This window comes from Camelus dromedarius, chromosome 11, assembly GCF_036321535.1.
Source record: "Camelus dromedarius isolate mCamDro1 chromosome 11, mCamDro1.pat, whole genome shotgun sequence".
Taxonomy (NCBI): Eukaryota; Metazoa; Chordata; class Mammalia; order Artiodactyla; family Camelidae; genus Camelus; species Camelus dromedarius.
In genome coordinates, this window is record NC_087446.1 from 44,085,606 (window position 1) to 44,110,134 (window position 24,529).

Here is a 24,529-nt window from a genome sequence, read left to right on the forward strand (position 1 = left end):
GAGTGGTGATTTATAACCAATTTCCGTCTTCAAATTAGGGCCCAAGTAAAAGAAAACGAAATTTAGCAAAGCATTATGGTGTATCATTTCCTGCAGCAGAAACACCCCCCACCCTGGACCAGTGCCCTCACTAAGTACAGTATAAGAAGCAGCAACCTGAGGGAAGCCCACAGGCTCGCAGGGCTACTGGCTGGCTCTTTGTCACCAAATGCAGCAGGTTGAATGCAGACATCACTGTGATATCTTCACCAACAAAACGAGAGGCAAAGAACAGGGGCAAGAGCTGAGTAGGAGAAAAAAAGAAAACAAAAACAAATTAAAACATCACAAATGTTAAACACATTCATTGCACAATTGATGGTTACGGTTTTGTCTGGAGCTGAACACACACACAGCGCTAATAAATTTCAAATGCCTACTTTTCAGACGGTGAGCTTACTTTCAACCCAAACTTATTCATAGCTTATGAATAAAATGCAGACTATACAATAGCAGTGTAATCTGTGAACACATTTTGCAGGACGTTGAAAAAGGGACGAGGTTTAAACCAGTTGAAAGGAATTAGCATTTACTGAGTTCGAACCAAGTGACAGGCACTATCTGGGGTCTAATACCTATATATTGTGTCATTTAATTCTTACAATAAACCTAGGAAGTAAGTTTTATCACCAATACATATGTGAGGAAGCCAAGGCTCAGAGGTCCAAGGACACAAAGCAAACAGCCAGTGGAAAAAGGATTAGAAAACCCTGTTCTGACTACAAAGCCGTGCTCTCTCCTCACACCACGCTCCCTCCTTCCAGCAATTATTTGCAAATCTTCCTCCCTGGAGAAGACTGCAAAAATACTGTAAGATTAAGAGATTTCTTTTTAGAGTTTCACTAAAAAAAAAAAAAAAAAAATAGACAAATTACCTAAGGACAACTAGCAGGCTTCATTTTAGAAACAGCGTTAAGCTTGATGAACGTGTATCACCTATGAATTTTCATTTGATTTTATGATTTATAATTTCTAGATCAATTATGTAAATAATGTTCACAACCTAGCCTCACAAAGGGTAAAAATATTTTTTAAACTTTCTGGAAATGAATCATGTGGAAGAATCTCAAAATAGTGTGAACGTTAAAACTTTTTTTAAAAGTTCAGTTAGGATTTTCTTTAAAGTTTTGCACAGTCTTTCAGTTGGTAAAGATTAACTTCAAATGATGGTAGAAAATACTAGATTAATATTAACTTGTAATATTTTATTTTAAATTAGCATTACAAGTGACCTTCACACTAAATGTCCAAAAATGGATATAAAATTAATGTCTCATTCATTTCCTGACCCTCATTCCCACCCACCTCCCCCAAAATAAAAGTCTGTTCCTGGTCTCTTCTGACCTCCTTGAAGAACAAACACATAATAAACAGTAATATATTTTACCAAATCACTCTGGAGTATATCTGACAGAAATCTGCTTGTATTAACATGCTTGAACTCTGACTTCTCCAAACTAAACTCACTACAAAACTAAAACATTTTTGTGTTACTAACTGGAGACAAAAGGGAGGAAGAGGGAAGGTAAGGATCACAATGCACAGCCTGAAAGAACCATTAAACATAAATAAACATGTCATTTTCACGAGTGACTGCAGAGCAGGGGAAAGAGAGCGTTCCTTTGGAGCAGACTACTGACTAATAAAAGATCAAAGGTCTATACCTCACAACGCTATAAATAAAAATGTATTTTTTTCTTTGTGACCTTCTCTGTGAGGAATAAGTGTGCACGGTAAATGTAATTACTTAGCAAAGCTGCAGCCTCCTTGTGCTCCCGCAGCTGACCATAAAACGTCTTCCTATTCTGCTTCATCAACTGCTGTACCAGGCGGCCTGTGCGCCTACCAATGGCCACGGCCATCTGGCTTGTGTCAAAGCCAGCGCACAGGAAGAAAGGGAGTGATGTCACTCTGCAGGTCAGGCAAAGAACAAAGATGTATTCTACAATTAAAAGCTGAGGGCCTCAAATACCAGGGCCCTCCTGCATGATATGATATGACGGCATGATTTAATGTTCCAGCTGTGTTGCATTTATTCCACCCAAACAGCCAGGGCTCCATCTAGTGGCAAATCAGTTTTGCCCAGTTTTCTTTGAAAGTGAACCCAGCTATGCTAGCACCAAGTAGAGCAACAGAGTGATTATTTTTGGAGCAGTCTAGCCTTCTTACACTGAAGAATGCAAAAAGTACAATTTGTCACAGTGTTCTTTGTTGTCAACTCCCAGAAAGCACGCATTTCATAGGTTAGGTTTTTATATAACCCTAATTATTTCAATGCTTATAAGGATAGCAGAAAAAAGCATATAATTTTGCAAAAAGGCACATAAAGTGACATTACTTACATACTACCCTGAAAGTACGTAGCTGAGATGGAAAATGAAAAACAGTTCTAAAGAATGGATACAGGTATCTGGATGCCGTGGTGAAGTCAAGCTCATAATCTTAATCTCATACTCCACAAAACAAAAGAATCATAGTTAATATGGCTCTAACATCTGACGCAAGGAGCTACTCTTCTCTAGAACAGAAAAAGGAATATTTTTATGCTGAATGATTAAACAAATTTAATTTTTAACTTATGTTTTCCACTTAGTTTATGTTTGCAGTCAATGAAATAAAACACTTTGACAAACCAATCTAAAATGCAGAACACATTTGGATGAAAGATAGGATATCACAAAGGATGTGTGTGAGCTATGAGATCAGACTGCCTGAGTTTGAATCCTGGCCCTGCCCCTAAGGATTTGTGTTTCCTTGGCAAAGTTGCTTACCCTCTCAGTGCCTCAGTTTCCTCAACTCTCAAGTAATGAATAAGTTAATTGGTAAAAAATGCTTGGAACAACTCCTAGTACATAGTATATGCTCACAAACATTAGCTCTTATTATTATTTAAATGTACAAATATTTGCTTTATTTTTAAATTATATGAATCAAAAACTTCTAACAGTCCATTTATACCCAATCTTATTTAGAGTTAGCAGGCCATTCTTCAAACACAGAATCCTATTCAGGCCAGAAAACTTACTACTCAAGAATTGATTGCCATAATAGGATAAAGATATCCTACTGACAACAGTTGAAAGCCTTATCTTGTGGCAGAAACTGTTCTAAGCATTTCACATTTATTAGCTCTTTTAATCCTCAGGACCTCATGAGGTACATATTATCATTTTCCCATTTTCAGATGGAGAGATTGCGGCATAGGAAGGTTAAGTAATTTGCCTAAGATATTATAGCTGGTAAGAAGTAGAAATTCTAATTCGAAGAGATACACACACCCCAGCGTTCACAGCAGCACTATTTACAACAGCCAAGACATGGAAACAACCTAAATGTCCATTGACAGATGACTGGATAAAGAACATACATATATAGATATGGATATAGATATAGATATAGATATAGATATAGATATAGATATAGATATAGATATCGATATAGATATAGGTTATATATACAATGAAATACTACTCAGCCATAAAAAATAAAATAATGTCATTTGCAGCAACATGGATGTAACTGAAGATCATCATTCTAAGTGAAGTAAGCCAGAAAGAGAAAGAGAAATACCATATGATATCAATTATATTTGGACTAAAAAAAAGAAGAACAAATGAACTACTATATATAAAATATATAAACAACAAGTTTCTACTGTATAGTAATATTGTGTAGTAACCTATAATGAAAAAGAATATGAAAAGGAACATTTGTATGTATAAGTGAAACACTATGCTATACACTAGAAATTGACACAACATTGTAAAATGACTATACTTCAATCAAAAAAAATAAATTGCAGACAGTGCAATTCCTCCTAAAAAAAAAGGAAGCGGAACCCTTAAGTAATCGGACTGAATGATTTAGCAGATTTGAACCCAAGCCCTCTAGTTCCAGGGTCAGCGCTGTTGACCACTACATGATTGGCAACAAGAAAGCCTGAGGTTGCTGCCAATCCGCTCTAGATACTCTGATTCTGTGCTCTCCTAACTGACAAGGTGGCTGATACTAAATACTTAATAAGGATTCATTTAATTCAAGAAGATTTGAAGATTCTCTCTCTCGACATTGAAAAAGTAGAGAGTTAAGGAATTCCAGATTTAATCTTTCTGTTCCACCACGTGCAACTTACCTTTCTCTTTCACCTTTGAAATTTTTCTCTAAAACTCCTTAGATACACCTTTAGGACATACAACCTAAAGATGCCTAGAACTGAGTCCACCTGAATCTACCAAAACCTCAAAATGTGGATGATATAGTACTTTTGAGGGTTAAACAAACCAACAACTACTCCCCACACTCCCCACCCCCTGAAAAAATTTGAGTTTCAATTAGGCAGCTTTCTTCCCTTTGCACTCCCTGAGCTGCAGGGATGAGGACCCTAGCCAGAAACAATCCAAATCCAAAAAGAAGCAAAAGAAGCACATGCTTTTGAGTGGTGACAATCTTTGGAAAAAGAATTAGCATTAAGCACCTTATGGAAATCAGCACTAAGCAAAGGCCACCGAGAAAATCTATAGTTCCCCAAGTTTACCCTCAACTTCCTCGCTTTTGCATTGCTTTTGACTCAACTAATTGGACAGAATAAAATTTATAGATAACTAACATGCCTTTTTAAAGTGCCAGACACATTTTGCACATCTTTCTGATCTCCTAGAATATCTAGCACATCACTTTGAAATTATTTGGTGTTAAAAAAATATCGGTTGAACAATATCTAATGAGCAATATCACATGATGTGTTGATAATAGAATTAGATTACATAATTGTCTATAATTCTCTGCTTAAAACATTTTTTAATGAATCCTCATTGCATATTGCAAGGTTTCCCAAACCATGCACATTCTGAGAAACAGATGATACTCCTTCAAACAAATTTAGTAGTGTAAATTTTACTCAATACAAAGGGTCTGAGAAGCTTTACAATAAATGCACCTGCTTAACTAACTTTGTCTCAGCTGGTGCCTCTCAAGCAGTTTTGACCTTACAAAACCTCTTTCTTTCCTATCACCATCCCACAGAACACATTGTGAAATCCTTTGGATTCCTAATTAGAGTCCAAATTCCTAAACAAAGCATCTAAAGTTCTACATCTAGCTGTTGCCTCACTCTTCAGCTTTTTCTCTTGCCACACCTCCACATCTCACCCCACCCCATGCTCCTGCCATACCAATAGACTCATAATTTTCCCCTGCTGCTTTCTACCTCCATCTCCTCATCTTTCTTCATTGCATATCCTTAATCTCCTTTCACCTCTCTCAAATCCCACCACTCCTAACTTCTGTTCAGGTCCCCAGTGAGCGCTAAGCATGCTATAACAATTTTCAGGGCACTAATTTGCTTACATCTCTGTCTTCCTCTTCCAGATTATAAACACAGGGACAGTGTTTATAAGCACAGGTACTTAAGCACAGGGACAGTGTCTTTTTCATCTCTGTATCCCAGCACCTGGCACCTAACAGCCACTCATTTATTGAGTGAAAAAATGACTATATAAATGACTGATTCTATGGAAGTAATGACTCAGGATCATCATTTCCCACCCAATCTCTGCCATCTCAACTGTTAACGGTACGTAAAGGTAAGAATCTGAATTATAACTATTTGGTTCCTTCACCGTAATTAGCAGTTTCTGTGAAGAGGTGAGAAGTTGAAAATGCAGTCTGACTTGAGACCCAAAGATAATTCAAACGCCCTATTTTGGTCAAAAATTTTTACTTCTTCTCCACTTTTTTTTACCCCTAAAATTCTGACATCCCAAAATTTGACTAAAGTTAGTTTGTTACTTTTTTGGTTTGGGTTTATTTTTATTTCCTTTTATTTTTTCCTTGCAGTTGAACAATAAACTGCAAGAGAGAGATGATATAAGCAGGGAAGCAGGGAACTCACAAAGTTGATAATTAGCTCCAGAATAAATGAACTGATTGTGCTAGTGGATTTAAAGCGTCAAACCCAAAGGTCAAATCCCTTTCCAATAAATGCCAAAAGAATGTCTACATCAGTGGTTTTCCACAAGCTAGTAAAATATCCCCCCCCAAACTACAGAGGCCAACAGAGAATTAACAAATTTGAATTTTGTCAAGTAAGGACAAAATAAACCCAAAACCTAACTTCACCATAATATCAGAAAAGAAAGATTATGCTAATACTAAGAACTAGGAAAACAATCTCATGATGAAGAGTGTTCTTTTGAATAAATATATTTAAGTTTTGTGGAAAAAAAGTTCCTTGTTGCTATTTTTCTCATTTCATTATGAAAAGAAGAAGCTAGACCTGCATTTAGAAACCACTAATCTAAATGTCTATAATAAAGGTCTCTAAAAATATTGTTCTTATCAGCACATTGCCTGGCACTCAGTTTGTGCTCAACTAATGTTTGCTGAATGAACTGATCAACCAATTATTTACTTCTTAAAATCAATAGGCCATTAGCTAGAATCAGGCATCCCTTTTGTTAAGCAGAGTTCTTTCTGTTATTAGTGATAAGAAACAACAGAACCCTGGCTATTCAGAATCCTCAATCTTCCAAAACATTTAGAGGTAACACTTTTAAGATATGAAATTTTACTCAGTTCACCTGTATAAAAATTCCTACTACAAGGAAAACAATGTATTAGGAGCTTATGAATATGCAAAGATTAAGATATAGTCTGTGCCGTCAAAAAACACATTAGCCTAGATGGAAATCTAAGATAAGTACTCAGTACCTTCACAAAGACAGCAATAAAGTACATGGAATTTCAGGGGAGGGAGAACTGCTTCCCACTTTGCGGACTGAGTGGCAGGAATATAGAGCTTGGGAATGAAAGAAAAGCTGCAGAAATAATTTTTTTTTAATATCTCCAGAGTTAGCCATTTTTAAACCTTTTGATATTAGGATCCTTTACAATTCTAAAAAAAATATCAAGGACCCCATATGCCTTTTGTTTATACGACTAAGCCTATCAATATTTCCTATATTAGAATTACAACTGAGTAATTTTTAAAATATTTGCTTATTCCATTAAGAATAACAAAAATAAAAAATAATAACAATACATATTACAAAATGACATTTTCGGTTAAAAATAACTATTATTCAAAACAAACACATATATATACATATTTAATGGAAAGAGTTTTATATTTGTTTCGTAAATCAAATCCCTTTAATGTCTGGGTTAACAGAAAACAGCTGGATTCTCATCTCTGCTTCTGCATTCAATCTGTTGCGATATGCTCTTTTGGTTGAACAGTGTATATATGAATGAAATCTTGCCTCACTCAAATAAGTAGTTGGAAAAGGGAGTATTTTAATAGCTTTTTCAGATAATTGTAGATAATCTTCTTTGGTATTACACCAAAACTCAACAAATGGTAGTCTGAAACTACATATTATCAAGAAACTTTTCATACTATTACATTAAAATTCATTAGTCTAACCTGCATTTTGAATGGACTTTGTATATAATTTTGTTATTTCACTTAGAAAACATTGGTTCACTGGGTTATGCAGATCTTTCGTATGTTGAGACATTTCATAATCAATATCAAAAATCAGAGAATAGGGGGAGGACCCAAGATGGCAGAATAGAGAGACTCACAGCTCGCCCTCTCCCACAAATTAACCAAGAATTACATCTACAAACCCACTGAATCTCACAGAACACCTGCTGAACTCTGGCAGAGTGTCTCTCACTTCGAAATACAGGAAGATTCTCACAAAATCCGGTAAGAGAAAAAAAGAAAGAAAGAAAGAAATAATACAGAAAAAATCGGTGCAGGACCGGTCCTGCAGGGAGGGAGCGGTGAAGGAAGAAAAGCACCCTCTCACTGTGATGCCCCCTCTCCAGCTGGGGGTCAGCGGGGACAGAAGTGGAGCTTCCGAGCCTCAGAGGAGAGAGTGGCAGCCACTTGACAGAGAGAACTGGCTTGGAGGGTCCATGAGATCCCAAGCCCTGGACGAGAGCTGACAGGGACGAGCCTGGAGACAGCAACTTTGGTATGCGGAAGCATTTTATGAAAGTGTATTTCTTGTTTCTTCACTCAGAATATTAAAAAGATACACACTCGAGGTCTAGATTTAATAAAATTAATATAAATGTTACTACTTCATCAAGGACATTCTTAAGTGAAAATGGCCTTTTTCCCCGTTTCCGTAGAATAGAATGACTGCTAATAAGGTTTGCTGCCACTGCCTTGCTTCATACTGACACCAGCAGTTTCACCTGCTTTTGCTTTTGCAACATCAACACAAATGTCAACACAGGGAAAAAGGAAAATAATGTCTTAGCATTGGTGTGAAAATAGTTTTGACTTTGTGAATCCGCTAAAAGGGTCTCAGAGACTCCACGGGTCCTCAGTCCACACTTTGAGAACTGCTGGCCTGGCACCCTGGTCGGCACATAATAAGCACCGTAATGTTTCATAAGCATTTGTTGAATAAGTGAACAATGAACACAGGACTACATTTGTACTTATCCCATGTTGTCTAGCAAACAACAAATGGTTAGAAAATAGTATCAGTAGTCTTTACACTTCTTACGACTTCTAAAGGTAATAAGTACATTTCCTACTTTGTCTGGTCTGTGGACAAATGCAAAATTTTCAACTATTTTATCAAAGTGAAGAGGATAGTTATGGCAGATTTCTAAAAGTAACAGTCAGAATGTTACAACCCAATTTTCTGAGTACTAAACTACTCTTGGAAATTCACAAAAGCATTAGTGCTATCTCCAGAAAAGGACAATGAATTTGTTGATAAATTCCCATAACATTTATTGAACCCGTATCATGCACACGGTACTACTAATTCACGTACTGCTAGTAGAATAACCAAGGAATCAGAACTTTGGAGCATGCTTGAGAATAACAGAATTGTATCATTAAATAAGTTTAGAACTAGAATAAACCTTGAAGAACACCTAATACATAGGCTTTTGAACATGAAGTGACCATGCAACAAAGGTAAAATATCAATCGAGAGGTGTTTCACAAGCGATTTGTTTAAAATTGTCTTTAGATGCTGAAATTTAAGGATAAGGTTTTTAAGAAGACAACAAGGATATATTTAGAGTTATCTCCTTAATAATGTCACCTTCCTTCACTTGTTTTCTGAAATGTTTTCTCAAGTGGGAGAGGAAAAAAAAGGCAGGACTAGCACCAGGGATGTGCAGCTTAGACCATGTGTTCCTCAGTCTATAATCATCATCTGTGTATGACTACGGCAGGATGTTCCTCATGAAGTATCAGCCATCGTGTTTATCTCAGTGGGAAAAGAGTGGGAAAAGCAATTAACTCATCCAAAACTCTTATTTTGTAAACAGCACAACAGAGATAGAGACCTATCAAAGATCAGATAGCCATTTGGAGAAAACATTAGGCTAAAACTTCTTTTGTCTGCATGTTGCAGCATCTACATGTTCTTTCTTATTCAGTTCACATAAAAAATAAGAAAAGGACTTAAAGAATTGTACATGATGCTGACAATGCAAAGGTCAAACTGTGCCCACTAAGAAGGTACACCAATGGCATAATTAAAATAGAATTATGGACGTAAGTCTGTCTTCTTCTGATGTTAATTATAACTCTATTAAATGCTATCTTTTTTTTTCAGGATTCCTGTTTTGTAAAGCATCTAGTCAAATACAGGGATTTATTCATTCTCACATTAACATTCTAAAAATTTCATCACCAATTTAGAACATAAATCTTTTTCTTCTAAAATACATATTGATTTCACAGTCCATAGCGTCTACATTACATGTGTGTTTTATCTAGAAAAGTTCTTAATATTTAAAAAGTGCCCACAAGAAAGCAAAATCCACATAAATGATTTTTGATCACTACAAAAAATGCCTTCAGAATTTTTTCAGTCTTTTTGTCTGTTTAATTTTGTTGTGTTTACACAATACAGTTTTACTTTTCTAATACCTGAATTCAAATTTAAACCTTCTCATGGACTAATTAGGTTTCATTTGACAAGTTTTACTCTGAGCTTTGAAAGCCTCATGTGTAAGTCTGAATTTTATAATAGCTTCCTTGCAGGACTGCAACAGGCAGAGCACCTGGCACATACACACCTCTAAGTCACTACTACGATTTCTTCCTTCAGTAACATTCCGTTTACTTGTTCCCCATGGAACTCACAGAATTGAAGCTCAGTGAATTCTAGTGACATTTTATATGATTGATTTTTTTTACTGAGAACATTCTTCACTTGACTTTTCTATGATATTACACAGTAGCATTTTCTTCCTCCCTTTCCCGAGTTACTTCTCTATCTCTTGGGATATCTTCTTCTGATTTCCAAACAGTGATTATGGTCCAGAGCTACCCCTTCACAACTCTCGGTATTTCTCACCATTTAATCTCTTTCTTACAGATCTCACCTACTCTAACTTCAACCATCATTTCTTGATAGATAACTATAAAGATCTACCTCCAACACTGAACTAAGCTCTAATGTTCTATCTTCTAATATCCGTTGGATAATAATAATATCAACCTGAATTTGCACAGTATGTTCTAATTTACAAGGCACTTCCATACACACTGTGATGTGGTCTTACATAGCTTATTAGAATCTTTAGTCCCACTTTATATTGTTATTCAAATATTTTGTACGTGTGCATCTTACTATGATGATATTATTGCTACTAATAATTTTTGAGCACCTGCACCAGGTGATGGGGTACATGTGTATCCAATATCATTTAATCTTCATATCAGCCATGAGTAGGCATTCCTATATGTGGTAGTCGTTAGTGCTGTCTGCTAAGATTTCTGGCTCTCTGTTTTCCAGGCACATGGTAGAAGTGTACTACCTGGCCCCCTGTGGTTGAGTGAGACCCTGTCACTAGCTCTGGACAAAAAGTTGTGAACAGAAATGATAACATGTGCCACATATGACAGAGCACTTAATTGTTGGTGTGAGACTCTCCAGAACTTTCTTTCTGTCTCTAGCAGTGATCAGCAATGTTCCATCACTAGATCATGGCTGCTCCATTAACCATGATCCTGGAGTAGGAAACATGGAGTAGAGTTTCCATCTGACAGACAATGAACATGCAATACGAGCAAGAAATAAACCTTCAGTGCATTAAGCCATTGGGATTTGGGGATTACGTATTCCAGCAGAAACAGAAGTTCAGAGAATAACATGCTTGAGGTCATATTGCCAGTACTCGAGCCAGAATCTGAACTGAAGTCTATTTCACTCTCTGCTACTACATTAAAAATTCCTCAGGTGCAGGGACTCTTATACCCCAGATTGCTGTCCTTGTTTGGGAAAACAACAGAGTCTGGAAGGATAAGAATTCCAATGCCAAAGACAACCAGACCACCTTGAAAAGCCCAAAGTCTTTATCTCATTAGTCACCCTTCTATTCCTAACTATCCCAAAGAGATCAAAGAAATTCTTACTGTGGTCAGAGGACATGGCTCTCCTCTTATATTCAGACATTAAGGCTAGGAGAGAGCTACTTCAACTTGGATCATCTTGGGCTAACACATTAGTCCCAATCCTTCAAGAACAAAAGGTTTCACTCAGCTGCAAAACTGACTGAGTAGCTCCTGTCAAAATAAAATGACTGAATATGAAAATTTTATTTCCTAAAGTGACTGAAAGCTCCCTGGGTACTAACCAGGTCTGCTGTAGCTTCTCTTATTGATCTAACAAGTCAGTGCCCAGATGCAGACTTTAGAAATACAGTGCCCTGATTTTAATCAATCTATAAATGTAAGAAAAGAAGTTCATTTGCAATGATGCAGTTTGTCCTTTCCAGTGGCCAAGGGATCATGACCTTGGACCTAAGGAGAAGGAACTGTAATAGCTCACTTTTTTGACCTGGAGATAAACGCTATGGCTAACGATACAAGCTTTTAGAGACAACCTATAGACAAAGATTTAGCTGTGGTTTCAGAACAGATTGTAAAACTGGCAATTTCACATTTTAAAACAAAAAGAAAATGTGTGTAGCTAACAAAATGTAAAGAATGCCCAGAGAGACACAACATTGTAAACTGACTATACTTCAACTTAAAAAAAATTAAACCATACACACACACACACACACACACACACACACACACACAAAGAATGGCCAGAGAGAAAGGCAGAATAAAGGGTACCAGGACTTTGATCTTATAAAACAGAGAATTAGAAGATATTAACTAGACTGCAAAATGCCAGCTGGACCCTTAGAATCCATTCTTCTTTCTTCCTGTTGGTAACAGAATCCTCTGAAATTTTGGGTGAACGTAGAGCTACATTTTGCTGTCTCCTTTGCAGCTAGTTGTGAATATGATACTAAGTTCTAGCCAATGAAATGATGTGCAATCTTTCAGGTCATCTCCTTTAAAGACAAAGTCACTTGCTTTAGACTTCCTCTCTCCTCCTGGGACATAGCAAAAACTGTAGCAGCACACTTGGAGCCTGGGCTGGAAGCTACTTAATGAGAAAGGCAGACTTGACAGTCGTGAAGCAAAGCTGCTTACCAACCCAACTTCGGGATATTACTGACCTTAGGCTATTGTGGGGGAGAAAAATAAATTTCTACTTCATGTTAGTCACTCTGCTTGGAATCTCTTTGTTGCAACAGCGTGGCACACAGCCTGTCAAAAGTTGATAAACAAATACACTATTTAATGTTACAAAGGTGAACCACTAAGAGAATTCTAAAAATCAACAAAACAGTAAACTGTGGAAGAAGGCTGGAAGGAAAGAGCAGATAAATCCTTATTTTTCATAACTGGGTATTATCTGAAATTGATGAATGAAGAAACAGTGCTATAACTGTACTGACTAAAATTAGGGAACTATCGGAAGAATAATTTTAAAACATTTCTTCAGAAGAGAGAGACAGAGACAGGAAGGAGCAGAGTTGGAGGCTGCTGTTTTTCACCTTTAAGTTTCCTTGTATAGAGAACCATGTGCAAAAAATAAAAAAATAAAAACCAAAAAACCCTGAAAAAACAAAAAAACTTAGACATGCAAAAAAGATGCAGTGCCTCAGTGGAGCACTTCATCTAAAGACAACCTTGCTAATGCAGGTTGACCAAATCCTATGCCTGGGACTATAAACTACAGTTATCTGTATCTATCACTAAAAAGACTTTTTAAATGAGTTGCATATGTACCCATAAACCACGTTTCAAATTTTTTAAGTTAGAACTTTGCCACCATTCCAGAATAAAAAGTTTTAGCACTGGAAACTATAAATAAATATTTGCTCTTGTATCAGAATTTTAGCATTCTCTCCCCTCCAAGTTTACTTTCTGTTGCAGAAAGTAAGAAAATTATGAAATAAATTTCTCATGATGGTATGCATTGTGGCTTGTATCTGATAAAGCAGATAAAGGAGAAATTTTATGAAAATGGAATCCTTCTATTCCACTGAAAGGTAAACCTTAATGGCCTCTATCAATTATCTTTTGACACCACATTGAACTTAGAGAAAGGAAAAGCCCTGAATGAGATCATAAAGTGAAAGAAAGAACATACCTCAGAAAATGTTGTCTCTACTTTGTCCTCAATGGTTTTCTTCATTAATTTAGGTGATTAAATCATGTTTTAAAAAGAGTTTAGGTATTCCATGTGCATCTCAAACTATTTATCATATCCAAAACTCAATTTGTTTCTTTCTTTCTTTCTTCATCACTTTATTATTCTTTATGTGTTCCTGATCATCCCATCCACACAATCACTAAACCTCAAACCTGGGAGTCACCCTCAATCATTTTCTACTTTAACCTTTCATACTGAATCAACACCAAGTGCTATCAATTTTATTTCCAAGATATTGCTCAAATACATCCTTTCCTCTTCATCTTCCATCTAGAATATAGCAATGGCCTCTTACTGGTCTTCCTGACTCTACCCTAACAGCCCTCACAGTCACCTTCCATACTGCTGCAGAAGTGCTGTATACTAGCTCTGACCATATGTGCGTCTGTGGCTCATTAACACCTACAGGGGAACATTCAGCCAATCTATCCTGGCATTCAAGGCCTATCAGATTCGCTTCTTTTCCTGTTTTAACTTCAGTCCCCAACACTCCCTGATATACTATACAACCTGTTAACTCTCTTGCCCTTTACTTTATCTCTAGTACTTCACCAATGCCTCATCTCTACTTAGCCTTCAATAAGTATCTGTCAAATAAAAACGTAAATATTTTCTCCAAATGATAATCAACTATTTACTGTTTCCAACACACATTTTCTACCCTCATCATAGCATGCATATATTCCATAGTATATAAAGAAAGAAGTCTTCATTTTTAACGTTCGAGACCCAGTTTGGATATCAGCTCCTCTGGGAAACTTTCTTCTCACAGCCGTTCTTCTCACCCTTCTCTCCAACCCTTCCATTAGAAAACGAATTAATTCTTCCTCTACACTACTTCCTACTTCAGTACCTCTATTATTGTATCTATTATTGCATGTTAGAATTTTAGGCTTATATATATGCCTCTCCTATAAACTCTTTGAGAGTAGTCAGTGGTATTCATCTCTGTAAAATAAAGGCTCAATAAATGTTTTCATAGAACTGAACTCAAATGTCACTTCCTCTGTTTTCCCCCATCTCTGTGCATAATGTCCTATTTTCCCCAGGAACAGAGTTCTATACTATACCAAGGCAGTGCAGTATACAGGAAAGAGTTAGAAGTGGGTTCAACTTCTGACTCCGTCATTTAACCAGCTGACAAATCTTGAGCAAATTAGTTAGTTTTCTCTGATTCCTCACCTGCATAATGTAGATCATAACACTTCTTTCACTAAGCTTTGGAAGTATTAAGTGAGATAATGTTTTTGAAAGTAACTAAGACTGTTCAGTGAATTTTACTTTCCTTAAGGAGAAGGAAAAGCAAGAGGAGGTCTGAGATATCACGCAGAGACAGAGAGAATGCGAGAGTGCATATGCATATGTGCACATGTACATGAGACTGCATGTGTTCGTGTGTGTGTGTGTGTGTGTGTGTGTGTGTGAGTGTGTGTTGGAGGGTTTAATTAGTTCAGTTTTGGACAGGGTAAGAATGAGGTGCTTATCTAACAGATAACTCAGGTAGGAATAATTTAAGATTAAATTTTCTATTTCAGCAATTATGTTTTAGTGATTGTCAAAAAATCATCTGACAAAAAAATTTTCAAGTTTTGTAATCAACTGTTTCAGTCAATTACATAGAGTGATATAACTTTATGCATACATGAGGCAAATGTACTTGTAAAACAGGAATTTGACAAAGTAAACGTTGGTCAACTCTAATTTAAACATATCAATAGCAGTTATAAAATACTGTTGCAATTCAATTAAAACTGCCAACATCACTCACTCTTATTCAAAGATAAAACCATTTCTAGCACTTATAGCTAATTTTGCATCATGACCCTGAGAATTATCTACAACATTAGAGGTACTGAATTCCCAGCAGTAATCTTGGGACTGCTACAGATTTGTCATCTGATGCTAGTAAATCCCATTGTTTCAAGGTTCTTCTTCCATGAGGAATGCTAGCAACTTTCTATATTCCCTCATTACAGTACTATTTGCATTCAGATGATTCTATAAGCATTTTCAAGCCTCCTAATTATGCTTTTTTTGGATTCCTCTTATCTATTAAATGTTGTTTTGCAAGGGAGGGTTAACATAAAACAGTCTGTAATTCCCTCAGATAACAGGAGAGCTCAGGAAACGTGCATGCATGTATTTTTTTCCTACCAAAAAAGAAAAAAGGAAAAAAAAAGACATCAACTCATGAATAGACTCTAGCCAAACGATATATGAATCAAAATATTCTTAAGAACTGTGAAGTTAAGGTATGATCATGATCACTGAATACAGTAGATGTTGTTATATAATTAAATGCAAAAGCTAAAAATAATCCTCAAAAGAGTAAATATAGAATACAAAAATAACAATTCAGCAGTAATCATGTAGATCTATAGGTCCCACTTTAGTTAACAAAGGCAGAGAGGCAAAACAATATAAGAATCCAAAATTCTTCCTGCAGAGAAGCACCAAATGCTATTACATCTTTTTAAAATTCAATGATTAGATTAGTTCAGGATTGATGATGTTTTTAAACACTTGTTCAAGGTAATAGAACCTAAAATATGATGCTACTCTTTCAAATCCCTATGAAATATAAAAGCAAATAAAACATAGAAACCACATGACCAAAGATTGAAAACCAAGGGGAAAAGATCATAAGTGGATAAAACAACAGGTTAAGGAGTACCATCAAATATGTCCATGATTAACATAAAATATAAATGAGTTAAATGCACCTAATAAAAAATGACTCTCATACAGTTATAAAACAAAGCAATGGCATAGTGGGATCAAAAGAAAAGAAGCAGAAAAAAAAAAGAGACTGCACACAGGCACAAAGACAAAGGTGGCAACACAAATAAGTATCTTTTAAAAGAGAATGCATGCATGTTCTCCCTTAATCAGATTCCCACCAGTTCCCACTGAAATGGTAAACAGAACATAAAAATAGAGGAAAATCTACATCAGCACTGGAAACTAAAATAGAATAAGCCCACTTTGAAAATCTTGGCAAGATAAAGCACAGAGAAGATGTGCTGAAGAAAAGGCCAACTCCCAACTCATTTCACGTGCAAACATTGTCCCTGCAAGTGAGTGAAAGAGAATCCAAGATTCTAAATAGGAGGAGCCAAGGCCAGAGAAGATGTAGGTGAAAGGTATGGAGAGCTTGGAAATTGGCACGTGGCATATCGAGCTCCAACAAGTAACTGTGGCAAGCACTTCTGACACTGAAAGCCACACTAAACAGGGGCTCTGTGGCGATGCTCAAACCTAGTGTACCAAGGATCTGTCAAGCACTGCCAAGGCTGGCTTTTGAAAAAGACAATCAAACCTGGGAAATACTCGGGGCACTGCCTGTAAATTCTGATGTCACTCCAATCAGAGAAAAGAAACCCAAAGGCCACCTCCAGTTCGATGTCCCTGGAGTCCGAAATTAAACTACAGTAAACCTAAACTTTTCTCTTCTCTCCCTTTTATCACCTTGAAAGATTAAGGGAAACACACCAAATTCCACTAGAAGGCCTCTCACTCCCTAAACTGGGCAAGCCTACGCTGCATTCATCCTTTACTCTATCTAACAAAAAGATGCTGGGGACAAAGGGAGAATTCTAAGATGTTATGGCCCCTGCCACCATGAAGCTCACATATTAGTGAGAAAGAAATTATCACCAAATGCAGTAAGACAGAGAGGCAAAGAGGGAATAAAGATCCTACAAAACAGAGGCAAGTAGCCTAGTTTGGGAGGCATACGGAAGCCTTCCTGCAGGTAGTAACATTTAAAGTAAGAATAAAGGTTAAAACTGTGTTGCCCAGATTAAAGATGAGGAATGAAGTGTTCTAGACAAAGAAAAAGATAAGCAGTAGCCCTGAGATCAGAGTGAGTGGAGCCCACTGAGAGTTACGAAAGCAGAGCAGTGCGGCTGGGAGGTGTAAGTGAGGAACAGATGGGGGAGACGATGAGGCTGACAAGGTGGGCAGAAGCAAATCTTGAAGCTATTATAAGAATTTGGAACTTGATCCTAAAAAGAAAGAGAGGTAACTGAAGAAGAGTAACATGATCAGCTCTTCGCATTTAAAAGACTGTCATGATCGAAAGGTGGAAAATGGATGGGAGTGGCATTAGAACAGAGGTAGTGAGAGTAATTAGGAAGCTACTGCAGAAATCTGGGCAAAAGCTTGATACAGGGCATGAGATAGGAAAAAAATTCAGGAGACCTCCAGCTCTGGCTCAAGCAATTGGGCACATGGTAATACCATTTACTAAGCTAGAGGAAAAGGTGGGAGGCTTAAGATTGGGCAAAAAAAAAAAAAAAAAAAAAAAGTTTTTAACATGTTGAAAGTACCTAAGACACAGCCAATCAAATGGAAATGATATAAAAGCAAGTGGATATACAGGATCACGGCTTACATATAGAACTAGGCTTATGGGTAAATTTGGGGGGAGTTAATTTATCAAATGGAACTGAAGCCATAGAGTAAATAAGATTGCTAAGAACATGTCAGAGCCCTGGGGAAACTCAACATTTAGAGGTGAGCTGGAGGAGAAGGAATTGGCAAAGAAGACCAAAAGGGAGTAGTGGCCAAAGAAGGTAGAGGTCAAGGAAAGTGTTCTTCTAGAACAACAACGATGATGATGGTGACAGGAATGGTGATGACGATGTTGCTCGCTAACATGGACTGTGAATTAACTCTGTGGAACACTCTGTGCTAAGTAACTCACATTTGCTACCTCACTTAATGATTACAATAACCCATGTGGTAGGAACACCACTATCCCCATTCCTCAAGAGAAGAAACCAAGCCACAGATAATTTAATTAATTTGCCTAAGACCATATATCTAAAAATAGCAGTGTTAGAAGCTAAGAGAAAAGAATATTTCTAGGAATGAGTGGTCAGTGTATCAAATGCCCTGAAGTCAGGAAGATAGGGACCAAATTGAGTCCAATGGGTTTAGTGATATGGACAACATGAGTGGCTTCAATCAAAGAAATTTCAGTGGAATAGCCTGTATGGTTCTACTCCACAGCCACTCATCAGTTCTGTCACCAGCACCCTGGTCCAAACCATTATCAATTCTTATCTGAACCACCGAACTAGCCCTAAGAGGTCCACCTGCTTCCACATTTGGCCCCTCCCATCCATTCTCCACACAGCAGCCAGAATGATTATTTTTAAAAGCATATCAGATCTTGCCACCGCCTACCTAAAACCCCCTAATGGCTTCTGTCACACAAAATAATATCTAAACTCCTCACAATGGTGTAGAAGCCCCATATGAGCTGGCCCTTCTTTTTACCTTCAACTCTAACTATCCTTCCTCTTGCTCCTACCACAAAATGGTCTTCTTCCTTTTTCTACTACAGGATGTGCTGGTTCCAAACTAGAAATGAAAACCCTTCGTCTCTGGTTCCTACTGCATCATAGAGATTAGATGAGTCAGTGCCAGACATGTAACATACACTCAACATATATTTTTGGATGGATGGCAGAGTGACAGTAAGAATGCAAACAACTTGTAAGATAATTTGGTCACAGAGGATGGCAAGCTGAGACGGCTTTTTGTTTGTTTTTTAAGGTGAAACAAATTTAAGCATGTTTAAATAAGGGATATTATGAGAGGATCCAAGAGTTTGGACAATCTGAAGGCATCATGAAGTCACAGAATATAAGAGAATAGTGAAGTAATTAGGAAATTAATCCAATTAGGAAAAAATACAGTGATACCAAAGAAAGTTAGGATACAAAGGGCTTTTATCTCTCTATGCCTAAGATTTTTGCTGTGTAATTTAGAGGGATGGGGGAAATTAGTGGTTTCCAACCACTATCAAGAACTTTCCTTTATTTAATTATTTTCCTTCATCATCTCTCTTGATTATTTTGTACTTGGTTATATCACACACACAGAAGTTCTGATTAACAATGACGTGTGTCTGGTCAATAAAATAATCACACTTAACAAAGTAACTTGGTTGGGAAATCCAAGGCTCAGAAAGATTAAGTAATTCATGTAAGGTTATTCACGTATGTTTTTAAAGAGGATGTCATTGTCTAAATATGAAGAAACTGGCCCAAATGAGCACAGGGAATCGATGGAATCAATTCCAAACCACACACCAAAAGTAAAAAACTGAAAGATTTTTAAAGGATAATGAAGAGGGCATACTATTTCCTTCTAATTAGAAAAAGAAAAAGCAATAATAAATCCCAGAAAATTGAGAAAAAAAACACACACATGTAAGAAAGTCATGGTCTAAACATGAAGCAAATTAAACTGGCATGACCTTAAACAACTGGTATTGCACAAAAGAACCAATCTGAACAACATACTATGACCATTCTTTTTTGAATGCCACAGAAACATCTCAATACCTTAAAAAGTTAAACGGGAAAGAATATAATTAAAAGAAAAGACTCCATAAGGAGTCAGAATAGCGTAATGATGAAGAGCATGGACTCAGGAGCCAGACTGCCTGCATTCAAATGATTGAATGCCTCTGTACCCAGGCCTAGCCTTAATATGTGAGTTACCATGATAATACTGTACCTCCTGGGTAAAGCTGCCATGAGCATGAAATGAGTTAATATATGTAAACAATAAGTACTTAAACTAGTGCCTGCCACACAGTAGCATTTGAATGTATTTGCTATTATTATTATCACTATCATCATTATTATCACGTGATACATGGATGGTGAAGCATAAAAGCAATGGGGAAAATACAAAGATTTGACTCCATAGGAAAACACAAGAACCCTAATGGGTAGATGTGCAAGGAGCAGAAATAATTAAAAAGTAGAAAAACATACAGCTAATAAAAGAAATGCTAATCTCTAAAAAACAAGTTATATACACCAGTATTGATAACACAAATATAATGTCATGGGGGGAAAAAAGCAAGTTATGGAAGTTATAATACCATTTATACAGCGTTCCAAAACATGCAAAACTAAACGATAAAGTATGTAAAGATATACCTATGGTAAAACTATAAAGAAAGCAAGAGCTTATCAGTCATCATTTGTGTTAAGTGATAATCACAAAGTGCATGCCTGTGGGTACCTCTAAGAAGGGAGGATGTGACTGGTGATGGTTGCACAGGCAGCTTCAACAGCACTCCGGAAGCTGAGTGGGGGGCACCTAGATTTTTAACAATTATTCTTCATGTCTTGTATAGATGCTACATATTCTTTTTGTGTGTGTGAAATAGTTTATAATAAAAAGGGCAAAAACTTACCAATACATTTAAAGGCAAGAGAAGATACTTTTTTTAACTTCTCAAATTAGTAAAGTTTTTTTTTTCTTTAAAGTCCAATGGAAAAGATTTTCTTCTTTAATGATAAGACTAAATTAACTAGCTTTAAGAGTTAAATATATTTCTAGAATGGTCAAAGGCAAATTCCATGAGCAGCATACCCTGATAAAAGAGGACTTTTTCCCATCTGAGATATATTACCAAGCCTAAATAGGTGAGTTTTAGCTGCACATTTAGAACAACCAACATAATTTCTAGTGCTTACTGCCATTACTTTTTAGACGGTATAGTTAATATGATGCATCTAATACAACTGTAACCTATCCTCTAAATAAGTACTAAATCTTTAAAAAGGTTATGTAACTTTGCTTATGGATCAGATTACTGGGCACACTAGGCTACAAGTTTCAAACATAAGATCTTAGACTCAGAATTACCTTGATATATAGTTCCACAAAATAGACAGCTTGAACCAAATATAAAAAGAGAATGTACACTTTTGTATAATTTATTAATCATGCCATTTCCATTAAATATTATGAAAGCTACTTGGAGACCTTTAGGGAAACCATAGATTACAGAATCTTAATGCAAAAGCAACATCAGGTATTCATTCATTTTGTAGCCTGTTTTGTTCATTTGGCAGATGTGAAAACTGAGGCACAAGAAACTTAAGTGCCTTAGGCAAGAACAGGACTAGGAAACCGAGTCTTCCAAGTCGCTATCAAGTGACTATACTGACTCCCTTGTCACACGAATGGATGCAGACCTGCTAATGAATCTGCAGTTTCTCAGCTGGCTCTGCACAGAAGTGAACACCCTCTGCCTTCAGCTCAATCCCCTTCCCAGCCTCTGCAGGTGGTCTGACTAGAAGACACATCCACACACCAAGAAATCGGAACGATGACAACAGTGCGTGTACTTTTTCTTTTTCACTCTCAGTTACTGTGGGACCACACGCGGCCCCTCACCCACTGTCCTATCTATTCTCTCGTACTGAGTACCCGGAGACACGGCCCTGCACTTCCTTACTTACACACTGATCTGAAGTAGAAGAAGCATCCACCTGTAACAGTCACCTTAGATCTCTCCCAACCCTAACCAAGCCCAGATTCTCTGACAACCAAACACAATAGAAGCAAGAGAAATGAAAGAATAATATAAATCCTGGGCTCTCAGATTTATACAAGGGCTGTCCTGATATTATTAAGGACTCTTAACATGTAACATGGGCTTACGTTCAATGCTGCCTTAACATGTGTACTGAAGGATTCATTTGTTTGGTTTTGTTTGGATTTTCTTTTTTGCCTTTAAGTAAAACAACTGGTCCAACAAACTATAAAAATTCACTGGGTAATTTATAGTAACAGAAGACTGTTACGCCATGGCCACAACAGAGACTGCAGGAGATAAGTACTTGTATGCAAACCATCTACTAGTTTTCATCTTTAAAACAGCACAGTAGCCCTAAGAATCATGCTCCTATATCTGAAAATATAACTTTTAAAGTGTTCATGCACTAACCCCTGAGATTATTTAATGGCCCAGTCTTAGCATAAAGTACATTGCCTGGCATCAAACAGGCAATTGCTGTTGAAAGAAGATGTTGAGAAGTTTTCCTGTCACTGCAAAGGTTTAGCTACTGCTCATATTTTCAAACAAGAGTCTCCCCCACATTCTAAAGTGAGGCAACAATGAGACGCTGAAAGTTGAGACCAGAACCTCCCTGAGAGTATCCACAAAGCAAGAAATCAAGTGTTGTCTATAGATTCTGTGACTCATAATTTCCACATATGTGGATTTTCCAAGCATATGAGAATGCTTTTATATTAAAAAAAAAACCCCAAATTTTATAGTGACTTTTTGTTATTACGTATTTTCTCAGTTAACAGCTACTAAAAGCACAACTACTAGCATATGAGAGGGCCCCCCCCCTTTTTTAACTGAGTTAGAAATTACTCTTGATCCTGTATACTGAACATGAGTATGTCACTTGAGACAAATGTTATGAATAATGTACTGTTTTTAGAAACTTAGGATCAGAATCTACCCTTGGTCAGGAAGCTAGCACACTTCCTACACCAGCACTTTTTCTCTATTTCACCTTCAGCCATCTCCATACTTTACAAACCTCTATCTAGTCTGTCCAGATAAGTCCTCTCAATGAAGTAAATTCCCTCCACTCTTTTTCAGGAAGTCAGGTATAAAGAATTTATCTCACAGTTTCCAAATCAGCACACAGTTGGGCAACCCGATTATACAAATGCCAGGGAAGAGTGCTTCTCCAGGCTGCCACAGCCAAGCAACAGAGTCAGGGCACAGTGGCCAGCGTGGCCAACTCAAGTGTTCAAGAACCTTGCAGGTGACACTTGAAGAGATAAGAGAAGCAATGAATTCTGTAAAAAAGGGGAAGGGATGTAATTTATTATAAATTATTTTATTATAGACTAGGAAATTGTCAATATTTATTTTATGGATAAGAACCTATTCATGGTAATAAGAAGTGCCTATAAAGGACCAAAAAAAAAAAAAAAAAAAAAAGCCAGAGTCCTGCATCTGGTAGGAATCGAATCTGCTTCATGTTCTTGGGGAAGGTAAAGGGAGGAACAGGGAGGAGACAGCAGAACACATTTTCAGGGTCAACTGAACAACTTGTAGGAAGCCCAGAGTACAGAGGAAAGCAAGGCTTGGTGATGATGAAAACTTTTAAGGAGTTAGTCCTCTATCTTAAGAAAGATAAGAAGCCACTGAAAGAGATTAAGCAAAGAAATAGCAGCAACAATTTTGCAGTTCGGAAGGTCATTCTGGCTACAGTATCCTTTGTTCAATGTTCCCCATGTACTAATTGTGGAGGGAGTAAATGTAGTGTCCTCTAAATAAGGAAAGCTCATGGACAGAATGCCATATACTGATTGGGCATCTTTCAAAGCCAGATCAAACTATATCTTCTTTATGATGATTTTCTTGTGCCCTTCCTCTTACTCCAGTCAACAAATGTTTCTTCTCCGCTTTACTTTTAACTTTCCTTACTCATACATCTTTTATCTCCAACTCCCATTTCTCCAAGTGACGGTCTCACATTTCTAATTGTATTACACATCTCCACATGAACATTCTACCAGTGCCTCAAATGCAATAGATCTAAAACAGAACTTATTGGGGGGGAGGGTATAGCTCAGAGGTGAAGTGCATGCCTAGTATGCACAGGGTCCTGGGTTCAATCCCCAGTACCACCATTAAAAATAAATAAATAAAAACCTAATTACCTCCTCTCCCCAAAAATAAAAATAAAAATGTGAAATAGTAAAAGAAAAAAAAAGGTTAAATCGTTCAAGAAAAAGAAAATTAAAAAAAATACATAAGCGTGTCAGTCTCGTAAAAAAAATTAAATAAAACAGAACTTATTTTTTACTCCCATCTACAAACCTGCTCTAAGTTCACATTTTCTTAATCGCCCAGGCTTAACATCTTACCATCACCTTTCTCATCCTTCTCTTTCCCTACATCCAATTAATTGTTTATTTCTGTCCAATTTACTTCAGCAACAGTTCTCCAATCCTATTGCTACTACCCTAGTTCAGGTCTTTTCATTCTCTAGCAAAAACTCTTATGACCTGTCTTTATTGGTCCAACAGTTTCTTTCCCAATTCAGTTCATCCTCTGAATTATTAGATAGTATATCCTATAATTCAAATCTGAT

At 36.9% G+C, this 24,529-nt stretch overlaps 1 protein-coding gene across 2 annotated transcripts in view; it reads right to left on the reverse strand.

Annotated features, from left to right (window-relative positions):
- Window positions 1–24,529, reverse strand: part of MSRB3 (methionine sulfoxide reductase B3) — a 150,908-nt gene that overhangs the window by 121,380 nt on the left and 4,999 nt on the right. For both annotated transcript variants that reach the window (XM_010994208.3, XM_064491734.1), the window contains exon 2: window positions 157–283. In XM_010994208.3, the coding sequence (XP_010992510.1) occupies window positions 157–232 (76 nt within the window). In that variant the 5' untranslated portion in view covers window positions 233–283. The remainder of the gene's footprint in view (window positions 1–156; window positions 284–24,529) is intronic.